The 12,875-nt window shown below is 35.4% G+C and overlaps 1 protein-coding gene across 2 annotated transcripts in view; it reads right to left on the minus strand.

Annotated features, from left to right (window-relative positions):
* MAP3K1 (mitogen-activated protein kinase kinase kinase 1) overlaps positions 1-12,875 on the minus strand; it is a 59,100-nt gene that overhangs the window by 9,153 nt on the left and 37,072 nt on the right. For both annotated transcript variants that reach the window (XM_059492327.1, XM_059492328.1), the window contains exons 3-14: positions 12,288-12,494; positions 10,353-10,553; positions 9,465-9,581; positions 8,752-8,900; positions 6,301-6,422; positions 5,509-5,590; positions 5,208-5,385; positions 4,497-4,787; positions 3,938-4,059; positions 2,854-2,945; positions 2,455-2,644; positions 872-2,138 (exon numbers count right to left, since the gene is read on the minus strand). In XM_059492327.1, the coding sequence (XP_059348310.1) occupies positions 872-2,138; positions 2,455-2,644; positions 2,854-2,945; positions 3,938-4,059; positions 4,497-4,787; positions 5,208-5,385; positions 5,509-5,590; positions 6,301-6,422; positions 8,752-8,900; positions 9,465-9,581; positions 10,353-10,553; positions 12,288-12,494 (3,018 nt within the window). The remainder of the gene's footprint in view (positions 1-871; positions 2,139-2,454; positions 2,645-2,853; positions 2,946-3,937; positions 4,060-4,496; positions 4,788-5,207; positions 5,386-5,508; positions 5,591-6,300; positions 6,423-8,751; positions 8,901-9,464; positions 9,582-10,352; positions 10,554-12,287; positions 12,495-12,875) is intronic.

Consider the following 12,875-nt stretch of genomic DNA (forward strand, 5'->3'; position numbering starts at 1 on the left):
ATGAGAGCACCAGAGTGTTCTGTAACCCACATACTCTACTACATGAAACAGAGCTTCCTCTGTGTTACTACATGAAGGTGAAAGGCAAGATTAGAGGACACAAGTAAGAGCACAACTTTTTTTTCTATTCCTTGACTCACATTTAGTTAAGGCTTTAGCTTGTACCTACAGTAAACAGAACCAAAATTAGGTTGTTTTCTATTTAATTTATCCCTCCAATTTTATGCTTTACATGCTGTTACCTCAAAGGATCACAAATAAGCTTAAGATAAGGCTTTAGCTTGCACCTACAGTAAATAGAACCCAAATTGGGCTGTTTTCTGTTTAATTTATCCCTCAAATTTTACGCTTTACATGTTGTTGCCTCAAAGGATCACAACAATAACCCTTTATTATTATTTCTTGTGCTTTTTGTCTATTCACAAATATATATGTCTTTTTTTCTGACTAATAAAATATCTCTCATCTTCTCTCAAGATAGGATGACAAAATCTTTTCCCATTCTTTCTTTCAAAAATTAGTTTGGTTATGTACAATTGCCTTCAAAGTAAATCAGCATTAGGACTCAGTACAGTTCTATTCTTGCTCAAAATTTTTAGTTTTATTTCCTGGTTTCTTCAACTTTACACTTTCTTTTTTGTCACTTTAAATGTTGATACATGATATAGTGCTTCTCTTGCAACCACCTTCTCTAGATTTCTTAATAACATGGAAGGATTCTGTTAGTACCCTCAAATTTATATCCAATTTCCTATGAAAGGGTATTGAGCACCTTCATGTTTTCTATCACTTTTGAAATGTAACAGCACTGCTTTATCATTTCCGTGACCCTCAGTTGAGACTTAAGCTAAATTCTCATACATATACTCACATCCTGCTGAATGATTATGATATCTTCACCATTTTCAACCTGTAGCTGGGGAATTACTGGCAAGGCATCTTGGGATGCTGACATTGCCATAGCAATAGCTAAAGCTTCCTCCTCTTCAGCTTCCATCTTTTCCTTGCATTTTTGATTATGATTTACATCATCTTTGTAAGTATCATCATTTTCTGCCCGCTCAGGAGAAAGAACTGCAACTTCAGACTTGAATGTAACTGTGCCATCACTTGTTGGCATGGAGGCCTCAAGCAGGTCCTCAATACTGGAATTGAGCTCTGCATTAACATCCAGCCGGCACTTCTCATCTACTGGTGTGAACACTGTCTCTTCACTTGGTATAACTGCACTGCTATTGCCATCACACTGTGAAATATCATTCAGGTCAAGTGTCATACTGCTTTTTAAGGTTTCTCCTTGCTTATTCACATCACTCGGGGTGGGTCGTGATGGCTTTGGCCTATGTACATGACTGGATGGCAATGGCCTGGCTTGGGTGAAAACCGGAGAGAGTTTCTCAGATTCTTTATTTTCAGAACAGTTTCGCTGAAACTGGAGAGAAAGTTTCCGCTGTGTTTGAGGAGAAGGTGAGGGGATTTTGCAGGGAACAAATCCCTGAGGTCTGAGTTTAGAGATATCTGTTACAGTGCCAGCTGGTACAGATGGGTTTGATGGAGACAGAAGTGTTGGGAATAGTGACTGGGAATGACTGGATGAGGGAGAAGAGTTCCCACACTGACTGTGGGGTTTTCCTTTTGTTTGTATGGCTGGTTTTGGTTGCTCAGTGGTTACTGATGAAACAGGAAGTCCCATAGCAATGCCAGCTAGCATCTCAGAAATGTCATCTGGACTGGCACTCAGTTTTCTGTCACTTAAACCTTTCCCACTTTTCCCTGATAACTGGACAGTATTATTCGGAGTATTATTTTCTGTAGTTTCTGGAGAGTTGTCTGGCACAGGTAGGTGTAAAAAGTCTTCATGTCGGCATTCCCCAGAGTGCATTTCTTGCATGCCCAGCTGAATGGCTTCTGCAATTTCCATTTCATCTGCTATTGCCATCAGACGTCGACGCATCCTTGCATAATGAGTTGAGCTTGTCACACTCAACATATCTAACAGCTTTACAAAAATATGGGGCACTCTTGCTACCATTCTTGCTGCACTCAAAAATATTCTCCGTGACAGTTTGCCAACCATTGAGTGGGAATTGTCAATTGACTGCAAGGCGAAAGTTAAGAGGGAAAGAAGCTTCTTATACCTAAAAAAAGAAAAGCGGTCTTTTATAAATTGACATACTCTAGTTAACTAGTATCAAAATAGCTGTTTCAAAACAATGTATTTAGTTGTCAGTTCTGAAGTAGGAAGGAGATTTATTGTTGCACTGGTGCTTCAAAAATGCTTCACAGGTCAGTTGTTTTTAAAAAGACAATTACTTACTCTGTAAAGCAAGCATACTTTGCATATAAACATATGTTATTTGTTTACAGGAATTAGAACAGTTACTTCTTTTATGAAATCACCAACAACAAATTCAACAACAAAGACTAAGATTTGTATAGAGTACAAGAAAGTACCTGTCAACTACGGTATCAGCCTGCAAGACATCTCCACAGACAATGTGGGGATAAAATTCACTAGGAAATTCCAACAGAAGTCTGTCTATTAGACAAAGTCGCCCCAGCAGTGCTTGCCAGTTGCTAGATTCAATTTCATTTCCAAGAATACAGTTTAAGACATAATCAACACCTCCGATACCAATGGATCCTATAAAAAAGTTGATAAAATGAAGATTACGTGTTATGTTCAGAGTCTACACAAAGATCAGAACTGTATCATACAGAATTACTCATTGTTTGCCCAAATTAGCCCCCTTCCAAACTGTTAACAGGAATACTGTTCTCTTTGCTATGCTTGTACTTGATAAATTCCAGTATTATTTGCTTGTATAATTCACTTGTATATGAAGTTATTACCAGATTTAAGTATTTCTCTCCCAACTGCCAACTCGCCCGCTTGACCTTTACACATCTCCAATAGCGTTGAGACTGAAAGTTGACTTGTTCGACTGTAAGAAAGTAAAACCAAAAAAAAGAACTCCTTTAGCAAATGCTTTCAAGGAAAAAGATCCTATTCATTATACTTAAAAAATCATCACCTAGGAATTATGTGTAAAATTATTTCACACCACCTTATTCCAGTAAATTTCTATAACCCACTCTTTGTAAGCTTACCTTACAAAGGTAAGGTAAAGGTTATGACATTTTTACAAAGATACTTCCAGAAATGTAATGTCTATCACTAATATACAAACAAAACCTCAAATTACCTTGTTCTCTTGCCGAATGTAGCCAAACGCATAAAACCACTTCTATTTCACTTACTACTTTAACTTTAGATATTCTTTTGCTAGACTGTTGCTGCGGGGATCTCTAGCTGCAGTTTCAGAAAAAAATGCTGCTTAGAAACTAAACCTTGAGAGACAAAACTCAAGCTGGTGGAGTTCTAGTTCATCTAGTTTACAGTACAGGAAAGAAATGGTTGGCCTGGAAGAACAAAGAGGGTAGCCTAGGACAGGAAGACTCAAGCCAAGGGAGTTCACCGTAAATATGTATCTCCTACCACTACAGTCTGAACTACAAATCAGAACTGTTATGTTACTGCTATTACTTCATGGCAAACATGTGTTACAACTTCTGCTGAAGTAGGAAGAATACTGAGGAGTACTTGCTCATAGCTCTAAGGAGAGTCATGAGAAATAGGCCAAAACAACAAAAACAAAGATGGGAGGGATAGGTTCATGTCTACACCTAACATCTTCCTTTACTTTAAGGGGGGCAAAAAGCCCTTACGAAAACAAGCTATACAATCACTTGCCTGCAAAGCCTACATATTTCAAGCCACAAGTTTGCAAGCAGCAGTCAGGCTAGCAAAATAATGACATATATTTACAACCCACACATTTTATTTTAACACCAACTGGTTACACATGAATAGCAACAAATGAAGCTTTAAGGTATTTCAGTATTAATCCAAAATGAAGTACATGAGACATCATACCTGTTGGCATCTGCACATTTAACTAGTATTGTCTCTACAACTGGCTTGAGAAGTCGCTGTAGTTTAGTCCTCTCTGCCAAAGTATGACAGGGAGTGTACACCAGCATGGCTCTTAAAGTTTTCTAAGAGAAAGGGAAAAAAAATACATATGAAATCCACCTAGCTACACAATTTAAAAATTTTTAAAGAGACCTAAATAAGCATTAAGGAGTTTTAAATTCAGTTCTACATAAATTGTGTTCAAAATGTCAGTGAAATGTCTGAAGGATAAAGAGCTTACTACATATTCATTGCTAAAACTGGTCAACTCCTCTTTGAGAGTGAAAAGACATACAAATACTGTCAATACTTAGCACTGTGGCAAGTGACAGTAAAATCACGTCCTTTCACTTATGATGAGTATCTTGATCACCCCACTTCCAAAGCATACTTAAAAGTCACCAGTGGTGCTTAACAAGTACTAGAATTCCTGATTACACTCATCTTCTCCCATTTTCTCCTCCTTCTAAAATGAAGTAATGTGAAATTAGTAGAATACAACAAGTAAACAACTACTTACTAAAGCAGCAACATACACTTTGTAGACAGGGTCAGCACAGACCATGGACAGCACACTGCAGCAGGATTCTACCACCACATCTCCTGAGATACTGGTCTGAGACGACCCACTAGCTGCTCCCAAAGCTCCAGCACTTGTGTTGTTTCCATTGCTGCTTCCAGAGTTTCCAGTGCTTTCACCATTAGCCAGTAACAGAGCACCACTAACATCATGGGAAAGACGTCTAAGTGCCATCTCTCGTATATTCCAGTTTCGAGAAAACAAGCAGCCAACTAGCTCCATCCCAAATACCTGCAAAGGAAGAAAGCAACATTACAGGAGTCAAAATTAATAATGCTGCAGCTTAAGTACCTAACAAGAGCAATCAAAAAGAGGAAAGGTATTTCTAGTTAAAAATCATCAAGGCTGACAGCAAAAATATGTCCAAAGGTACAGTGTATTACAAAAGATTCTGTGATAGAAATAAAACATCATCAATTAGATGCTACTTGGTTCTGTAAAAACTCTGTCAAGAGAATTTTAATTATTAAGCATGAAGCCAGTTTCAATACATTAACAGTCCTGAAAACAAGGTCTGGCTATACCAGACAAAAATAATGGCAGAAATAAAGGAAAAACAAATTCTCATTTTTAAGTGTATTGACCCCATGTTCAGCTGAACCCATCTTCACACTCTAAAGTCTATTATGTCATTTCACAGAAGAGAATTACCTGAATCCATGGCTCAGCTGAATCTTTATATGTTGAAGGGATCTGCTGGACTCCATAATGAGTAAGGTTAAAATTGCTATCTTGAGTTCTTCTCTGTGATCCAACTGCTGACTGCTGCTGAGATTGTTGCTGAACCATACGAAGAACAGAAGAATCCACAGGGCTTGGCAATTCATGACTACAGATCAAGAACAACACAGATTACAAATTAAACATCTGAGGTAAATAATGCAAGATATTAAAAAATATCAATTAAAGATCCAGAAACAGACAGCTTATTGTACACCAACTGAATCCTCACCTATAGAAATCATGAGATCTCCATTTAGATCTACAGAGTGGACAGATGAGTGGCTCTCTGTTTCTTCTACATTCTTCTGCCCCTGGAATACAGCAACAGGATCATATGCACTGAAGTTTTATAGTGTACAAAATCAGAAGATGGAATAACTACTTCTAGGTTTTACTGAAGAACATTAGTTTCATAATTAATACTTTTGAACTGGGCCACTTTCAACAGCCTGAGCATTAAAATATGGATGCTTAAACTTTTTTTTTCTGCATGAAGAAATGCTTCAACTTTAGTACTACAATTAATATTTTAATTTATGAACTGAAATTCAGGTCCTTTTGTACCTCAAATGTACAAAAATTTTATTTGTTAATGCAAAATGCAAATATTTATATATTTTATTTGATGCATTATTGAAACATACTTCATAATTCATTATATAACCCTAGCTAGCTTTACATTACTTTTATGAATTCTAAAGACAACTCACAGGAAGCTGAAAGTCCATTCCTAACCTTGTTCTAATCAGACATAGTGTTTTCACTCAGGTGAACCTCTAAACCTGCATGCAACTTCTCTATCAGACCATCGAATTACAAACTTGGTTTTGAATAACTGATGAAATAAGGTGTATCAATAGTACCTGAATGATACCAAATGTTCAGAGTTACCAGTCATCATTTACAAGCAGATCTCTGGTTTTTTTATTGAGCATAAAACAAACAACTCAAAACCATACTGAGCTATAATACTTTTGCAGGTTTAGAGTCACCAGAACTTGACAAAACAAAGATAACATACATATTGACATGCAGTGGTGGTGTAATTTGTTTCTGCAGCCATCTTCACACACAGTTAGACTCTCCTCATCCAGCATGCCTAACAAACAAATGGGGCACATCTGTTCTTCTTCATCCTTCATACTACAAAAAAAGACATTTCTGATTGTAGAAGAGGCATATCAGAATTCAGAACAGGCTTTAACAGTGAAAAAAGATTAACTTCCAGTTTGGAACAGTCACTTCTGGATAATTTTAGGCTATTCATGAATCATTCTCCTAAACCTTGGTCTGAGTAAGTAAGCAACCAAATTTTTAGAAGCACTGAGTACAGACAACACTTTGTTAAAATGAAAAGGAAAGTCACAAAACACATGACATCTTTTCAAACTAGGTCAGATACCAATTAGAGATTGAAAGGCTCAGCTTTGGGCACTTAACATTTTTTCCCTAAGGCTTCTTTAAACAAACCAACCTTCACTTTTTAATTTATCATTTGGGTTTGAAAACCCAAGGAATTCTTATACTTTGAAAACTACCCACATTCTTTTTCATCACATTCCTTTCAAAGTATGGAGTCACAAGGCAGTTTTTAGCCCTTTACAAGAAACTGTAAATACTCTTTGATGAACATATTAAAACTCAAAAACTACACAACTATTAAAGAATTTTCTGCCACTAACAAAAACTGATGGAACAGATTCGCATAAACACTAACATACATGTCATACATAGATATTTAAAAAAATTATTTTCCCTTTTTTGCTGTTTGTTTTATTTTTATCCACTTTAATTTTTAAATGGATCACCATTTGCCAAAAAAACTCTTCTAAACTTAAACAACATGTAATGAAAAGCACAGATTTTTAATCTACTGCAATACTATTTAAATGTGCAAAACTCTAATAACTCATGGCAAAAAAAGTAAATTACAGTTGGCGTGCATCTAAAATTTCGCAGGCATCTTGCATTTGTTCACCAACAATACACTTTCAAAATAAAATCAGCTTGTACATGCATTATTCCTATACACATGTATTCCTTTCTATTTCTCTGTAAATGCTTTTCTATTTCTCTGCAAAGCTATTTATTCCTTGAAAGCTCCACCAAGTAAGCTTACAATTAAAAATAATTCTCCACATGTGCGTGTGTATATATATTAATTAGAAACTTATTTCTGACAAATCAGCAGTAAGCAAAACATAATTGCTAGTCACAGGAACTATCAGAACTGAGTAAACTTCCAACTCAAATGAATCTGATACTCAGTGTTATTCAATTCCTATATCATACAAATTTAGACTTGGACAGAACAGTAGCTTCTCTCATTCAATCGGTATTGCAGGGTGAATCAGTGCCACCAGGTGTACTGGCAAACAACTTAAAATCTTTCATCCTGTAATAAGTGATAACTAATGCAGCAAAGTTCACAATCCCGTGGAAAAAAAAATTCCTACAGAAAGCATTGACATAAAAGGAACAGGCTTGCCAGGTAAGTAGTTCCAGAGTAATTATATATTTAACAACTTTGTTTATGCAACTTATTTACAGAGTCACAGTTTGGAAAAATAAGTAAAAGATGAAATGAGATTAATGTCAGTCTGTATATCAGAATTACAAACCTGTCTGAATATATTCATCTTACTACATGCTTATTATCACAAAGTAACATATCAAGGTACTCCTTAAGTTAGATTCCACTTCACACAAAACAAAGCTTCAATTAGGCTTGCTGTCTTTGGTCTGACCTCTCTAAATGAAGTAGAGTTTACTCACTAAATAATGCAAGCACAAATTATTTGTTTAAAAAAATTAATCAGTATCTCTTCAAAACCATGGAAAAGTATGTACAAAAGAACTCAAGTAGAACTAGTCAAGGAAAAATATATGAAAGAATAACACATCACTGGAAATTCACAGACAAGGCATGAATTCACAGGCAAGGCATAACTACTATGTTAATAGCTCTCAAAATAATTTAATCAACCATTTTTAATTAAGTATTTTAAAAACATATGCTTGCTTCTGTTTTAATATTTATGTATGTGTTTATGTATTGTGCATTTAACCTAAACATTTTTCAGTGTATTGTCAGAGCTACAAGCTTTTCTCCAAAGCAGACAGGAGACAAAAAAATCACATTTATTCTTTTGTTAACATCTGCACAAGTGCTATATTAAAAAAAAAGTTGCAAACAATAGGCTTCCAAAGTTTATGTATGCTTCAATCTGCACTCAAGATTTAAGTTTGTTTCGCAAAATTATTTTCACAACTTTACTTAATGTTTTCCAAACAGAAGTTACAAAACAAATATGCCCACTTGGTACCACAGTGACTAATGTATGCTTGACTTGATTGCTTGCAAATGCAGAGACTTAACGTGGCTTGAAATGAAAGCAGCTTTGAACAAAAAGAATGTAGGTGATTCTGAAACTACAAAATAAAGCTTGTAATTCCTTTAAAAAATACTAACCTGTTTTCTGAACTAGATGTAGAAGTACTAGATGATGACAATGTATGAGAATTTGACATGCGTGAGACAAACTTCTGGATGGTGTTACGAGATGGAGCTTTGATCCTCGAGCTACGCCTACTGTGATATTTCTGGAACAAACTCTCAACCTAACATCAGAAAAAGATAGCAACAGTCTTATTTATGCTATGAATATCTTGTAATTAAAAGTCATATTAACGAAGTGTAAACTACTGCTAACAGGAAAAATCTATTCACCTTCACATTAATGCATTAGCAGACACGGCAACAATTTCACAAGTCTTACTACTAAAAAGATCACAAGAAACATTTTACACCAAAAACTTATCTGCTTATTGAAAATAAATAACAGCTTAAAGTATACACAAAATTACTTCAAAATACCCACATCTTTTCTTCCTTTTAACAAATCAGTGAGACAGATCTATAAATCTTAATAGAAAATACCATGAGTTGAATTACTCATCAAACTACAGCTCTACTATACTACTACTATTCATACAGTTATGTCTTACATTTGCAGGTAATTTTTTCCACTTACAGAACTCCTGAGACTGAATTAAAGATATAATTATAAACATATATCTTTGTTACTTTGAAATCTAACACTTTTCAGCATGTTTCAGAGAGTGTCCTGAAGACATTATGGAGTGTATTCTAGATCATCATTACATCTATCAGAAATTGATTACCTCAAAGTTCTTCAGCGTCTTTCTCCACAGCATTGGGTCTGAGGGCTCAAGCTGAAAGACCCTCAGCATAACAAACAGCAGATGAATACAAAATGTCCCACGGCCGCAGCTACAAGTCTGCAAAGAAAAGAATATCCTATGGTTCTACTGACTTGACAATTTTTCCACATTTAAGTGTATCATGGAACATACCCATCCCCTCAACAAAAGTGTTTCATATATAGGCATAAATGTTCTCTTGCATAACCTTACAAAAACAGAGAATTCCTACAATATTATTAAGAAATGCAAACATGAATGCATAAAATTAAGACACCAGTTTTCAATTTATTTTCTTCCCCCACCCCCCTTTTTTTTTAATCAACTGAAGCTATTTTTATGCTTCATACTGGAAGTATGACATCACTAGATGACACCAACCAAACTTAAATGACATGCTTCTGTTCACCCAAACCTGGATGTGTCCCAATACTGCATCACATTAGTACTAAGAAAGCCTATCAAAATTATCTCAATTATGGGTATGAATGAAATTATCACACTATTAAGAGAATTATGTGTTTGTAATTTATACACATTTCACGAATAGAGGAATTAACTGGCCAAATTTTAGCAAAGAATATCTAAGGCATATAATTCAGAGCCACTTCTAAGAATGAGCCTTTTTTTCTTTTAAAAGACTCATTCTCTTTTAAAAAAGAGAAACTGTAGACAAATGTAATTTGCAAATTACAAACCAATTTTGGTATTGCGTGAGTACAGATTAGAATTATTAAACATTAATTTATAGAACAGTGATCATCAATTGAACAAATCTGGCTTTGGACAGTTTTCCAAAGTTAACTATGAATTGATAAAAGCTATAGACAAGACAAAGATGTTCCCTACCTGAGGCCCAATAAACACTCTGTATTTATTATCAGGGCTGTCGCCTCCAATTAAGAAGGAGTTGGGTCCTATCTGCTGCAGCAAGTACAGCCTGGCTCGCATCACTTTGTTGACTCGGCGATTTGTCTCCTCAGGGCTGTACGGAGAGAAGCCATCTGGAGATGGGGCTCGTCGAGGCGGCGTTATCCGTCCGCTCTGAAACTACACAATGCCTCCGTCATGAGCAGCCAAAGGACAGAAAAATGTTTAAATAGGTATGGTTTGTTTATTTATTCAGAGTAAGCGTCCCCAAAACCTGGAAGTACTGCAATCTGTTCATCTATATGATTTAAAAGGATTACTTTTCTCCATGCCCAGTAGCCAAGGTCAGAAGAAAACTGAAATTCTGCAGCTGAAACTTGTCTGACATCGGGACACAAAAGGAGTCTTTCAAATTGCTTCTTATTTTCATGTTGTCATATGTTGCCTTACCGTATTACCACTGAATTATCAATTGTAATTCAATCTGAAGACAATAAGAGACTTATTACTCAATAAAGAAGATTATTCTATATAGCTGTAACACTAATCTATTTCCTAAATGAAAAAACGCTATGACTGCAGGTTAAAAGAGAGAATATAACTTCAAGATCAAAAGATTAAGAAATTTCCAAAGAAAATAAAAAAAAAGATACAGCTTGCTCCCTTTTCCACCAGTTAAGCAACTTTTAGATGAGGATGCTTTGGCATTTTTTTAATATTGTTTCCCCATAATCAAAAAGTAAACAGCCCAAACATTTTGGGAAGATTGTCTTCATTAAAGTTCTTCACATTTCTCACATGAGATGCACTAATGGTTCCATCCCATTTCAGATCTTCTGCTTTTATTTGTATGCATTGAATTTCATGTTAGGATGAAAGTAATCATGAATTCACTGTCTATCATATAAGTAAAATATATACTGGATTTTAATGTTTTTAATGCGAAAAGTTAATATAAAACAAAAACCCCAAGCAAGTAAAAATAGTTGTTTTCTCTTTTTTAACCTTTCAACTTCTCTTGTCAAGAGGAAAGGACCAGTGCTGCTGTCCTGTAACTTCCGATACTTATCTCTAGTTCAGGAGACTGACAGTACATTTTTTAACTGATACTGGAAAAACTTGTTTAGAACAATGGGAAAATAAAACCAATTAGATCTTATTTATCCTCCAATTGCATTGTGAATTGCACTGTGAATTTAGCTGTTGATGAGCCTTTTTACAACAAGCTAGAGTGTTAGATATTATTGCTCAAAATATACTCTTGGTCTTTTTTAATTAAGCCAGTTACTCTTGCTCAAAACATTCTATTCTAGATGTTCTCTAGAATGCAGTGATAGTAAGTGTAGACTTCTAACAAAGTACATATATGAAATCTTCCCTCATCTGTACATAAAGGTAAGTTCTGAAATAGAGGATCACTAGAGCACACCAGTAAGACTTTTCTACAGGAATTTTCATCTCATCCACAGTCCCATCCTTAATGGAATATACCTGCACAGAGAACTGACAGGCAGGAGACACTGGCTAGTTATTTAAAAAAAAAAAAGACAAGAAAAAAACCCCCACCAACGAACCAAAAAACCCAAATCAAACAAAACAACAACAAAAAACCCCCTCACCAACAAAAAAACTACCAGTAATTCTTCATGCTAATCAAGCTAAGAAAACATACATGTATTCATGATTGAGTACGTATATTTCTTTGTTTATTTCCTAGCAAATGAAAGCAGGACTGAAGGAAAAAGAAAAACACAATGAGAAATACTATATGAGATATATAGGTCATTCAAGTGATACTCTGTAATAACCTCCTCATATCAGAATCTTGCTCTACAGAGGGAGGACCTACTGACCCTATAAGCAAGATTGTAGAATATAGCCAAACTGAAAATTACATCACAGCTTGCAACTTACAGGCACTGGAGATACCCTTTTTCTTCTAACACCTGGTGACTCAGATTTAACTGTCCTAGCAGATGATGAAGAGGAACTGCTAGGAGAAGGACTACGTCTTCCTTTTTGTGTAGGTGAAGAAGCAGTGCTGTGTCCTTCAGCTTGAGGATCTAGACAGAGTTTGTTCATTTCTGATCCATCTACTTTTCCAGGGATAGGTTTCACCACCTTGCAGGAATTAAACCAGATGTTAAAAATATTAATTGGTAATTTCACATTAAAGCAAAGCAAATTAATCAATAATTCATTTGTTGTAATTAAGCTATTATACGGATATCCAAATACTTCTTAGGCCATACTACTAACATTTGAGAGGAATTAGCTTAATGATCTATATGCAACACAAAAGCAAGAACCTTTCTTCCTGTCAGTTTGTGCAGCTTATATTAGTTATGGCAGCAACTGATTTGATTCTCAAAGTACTCCTGTAACTATCATTCATGATACCTAAAAAACCAGCTGTTTCCCCATTGGCATAGTAGAAGCCAAAATAATTTTCTTCTCTACAGGTACTGTTCTTATTAAGAGCTATAATACTGGATCCATGCA

This window comes from Ammospiza nelsoni, chromosome Z (assembly GCF_027579445.1).
Source record: "Ammospiza nelsoni isolate bAmmNel1 chromosome Z, bAmmNel1.pri, whole genome shotgun sequence".
Classification (NCBI taxonomy): Eukaryota; Metazoa; Chordata; class Aves; order Passeriformes; family Passerellidae; genus Ammospiza; species Ammospiza nelsoni.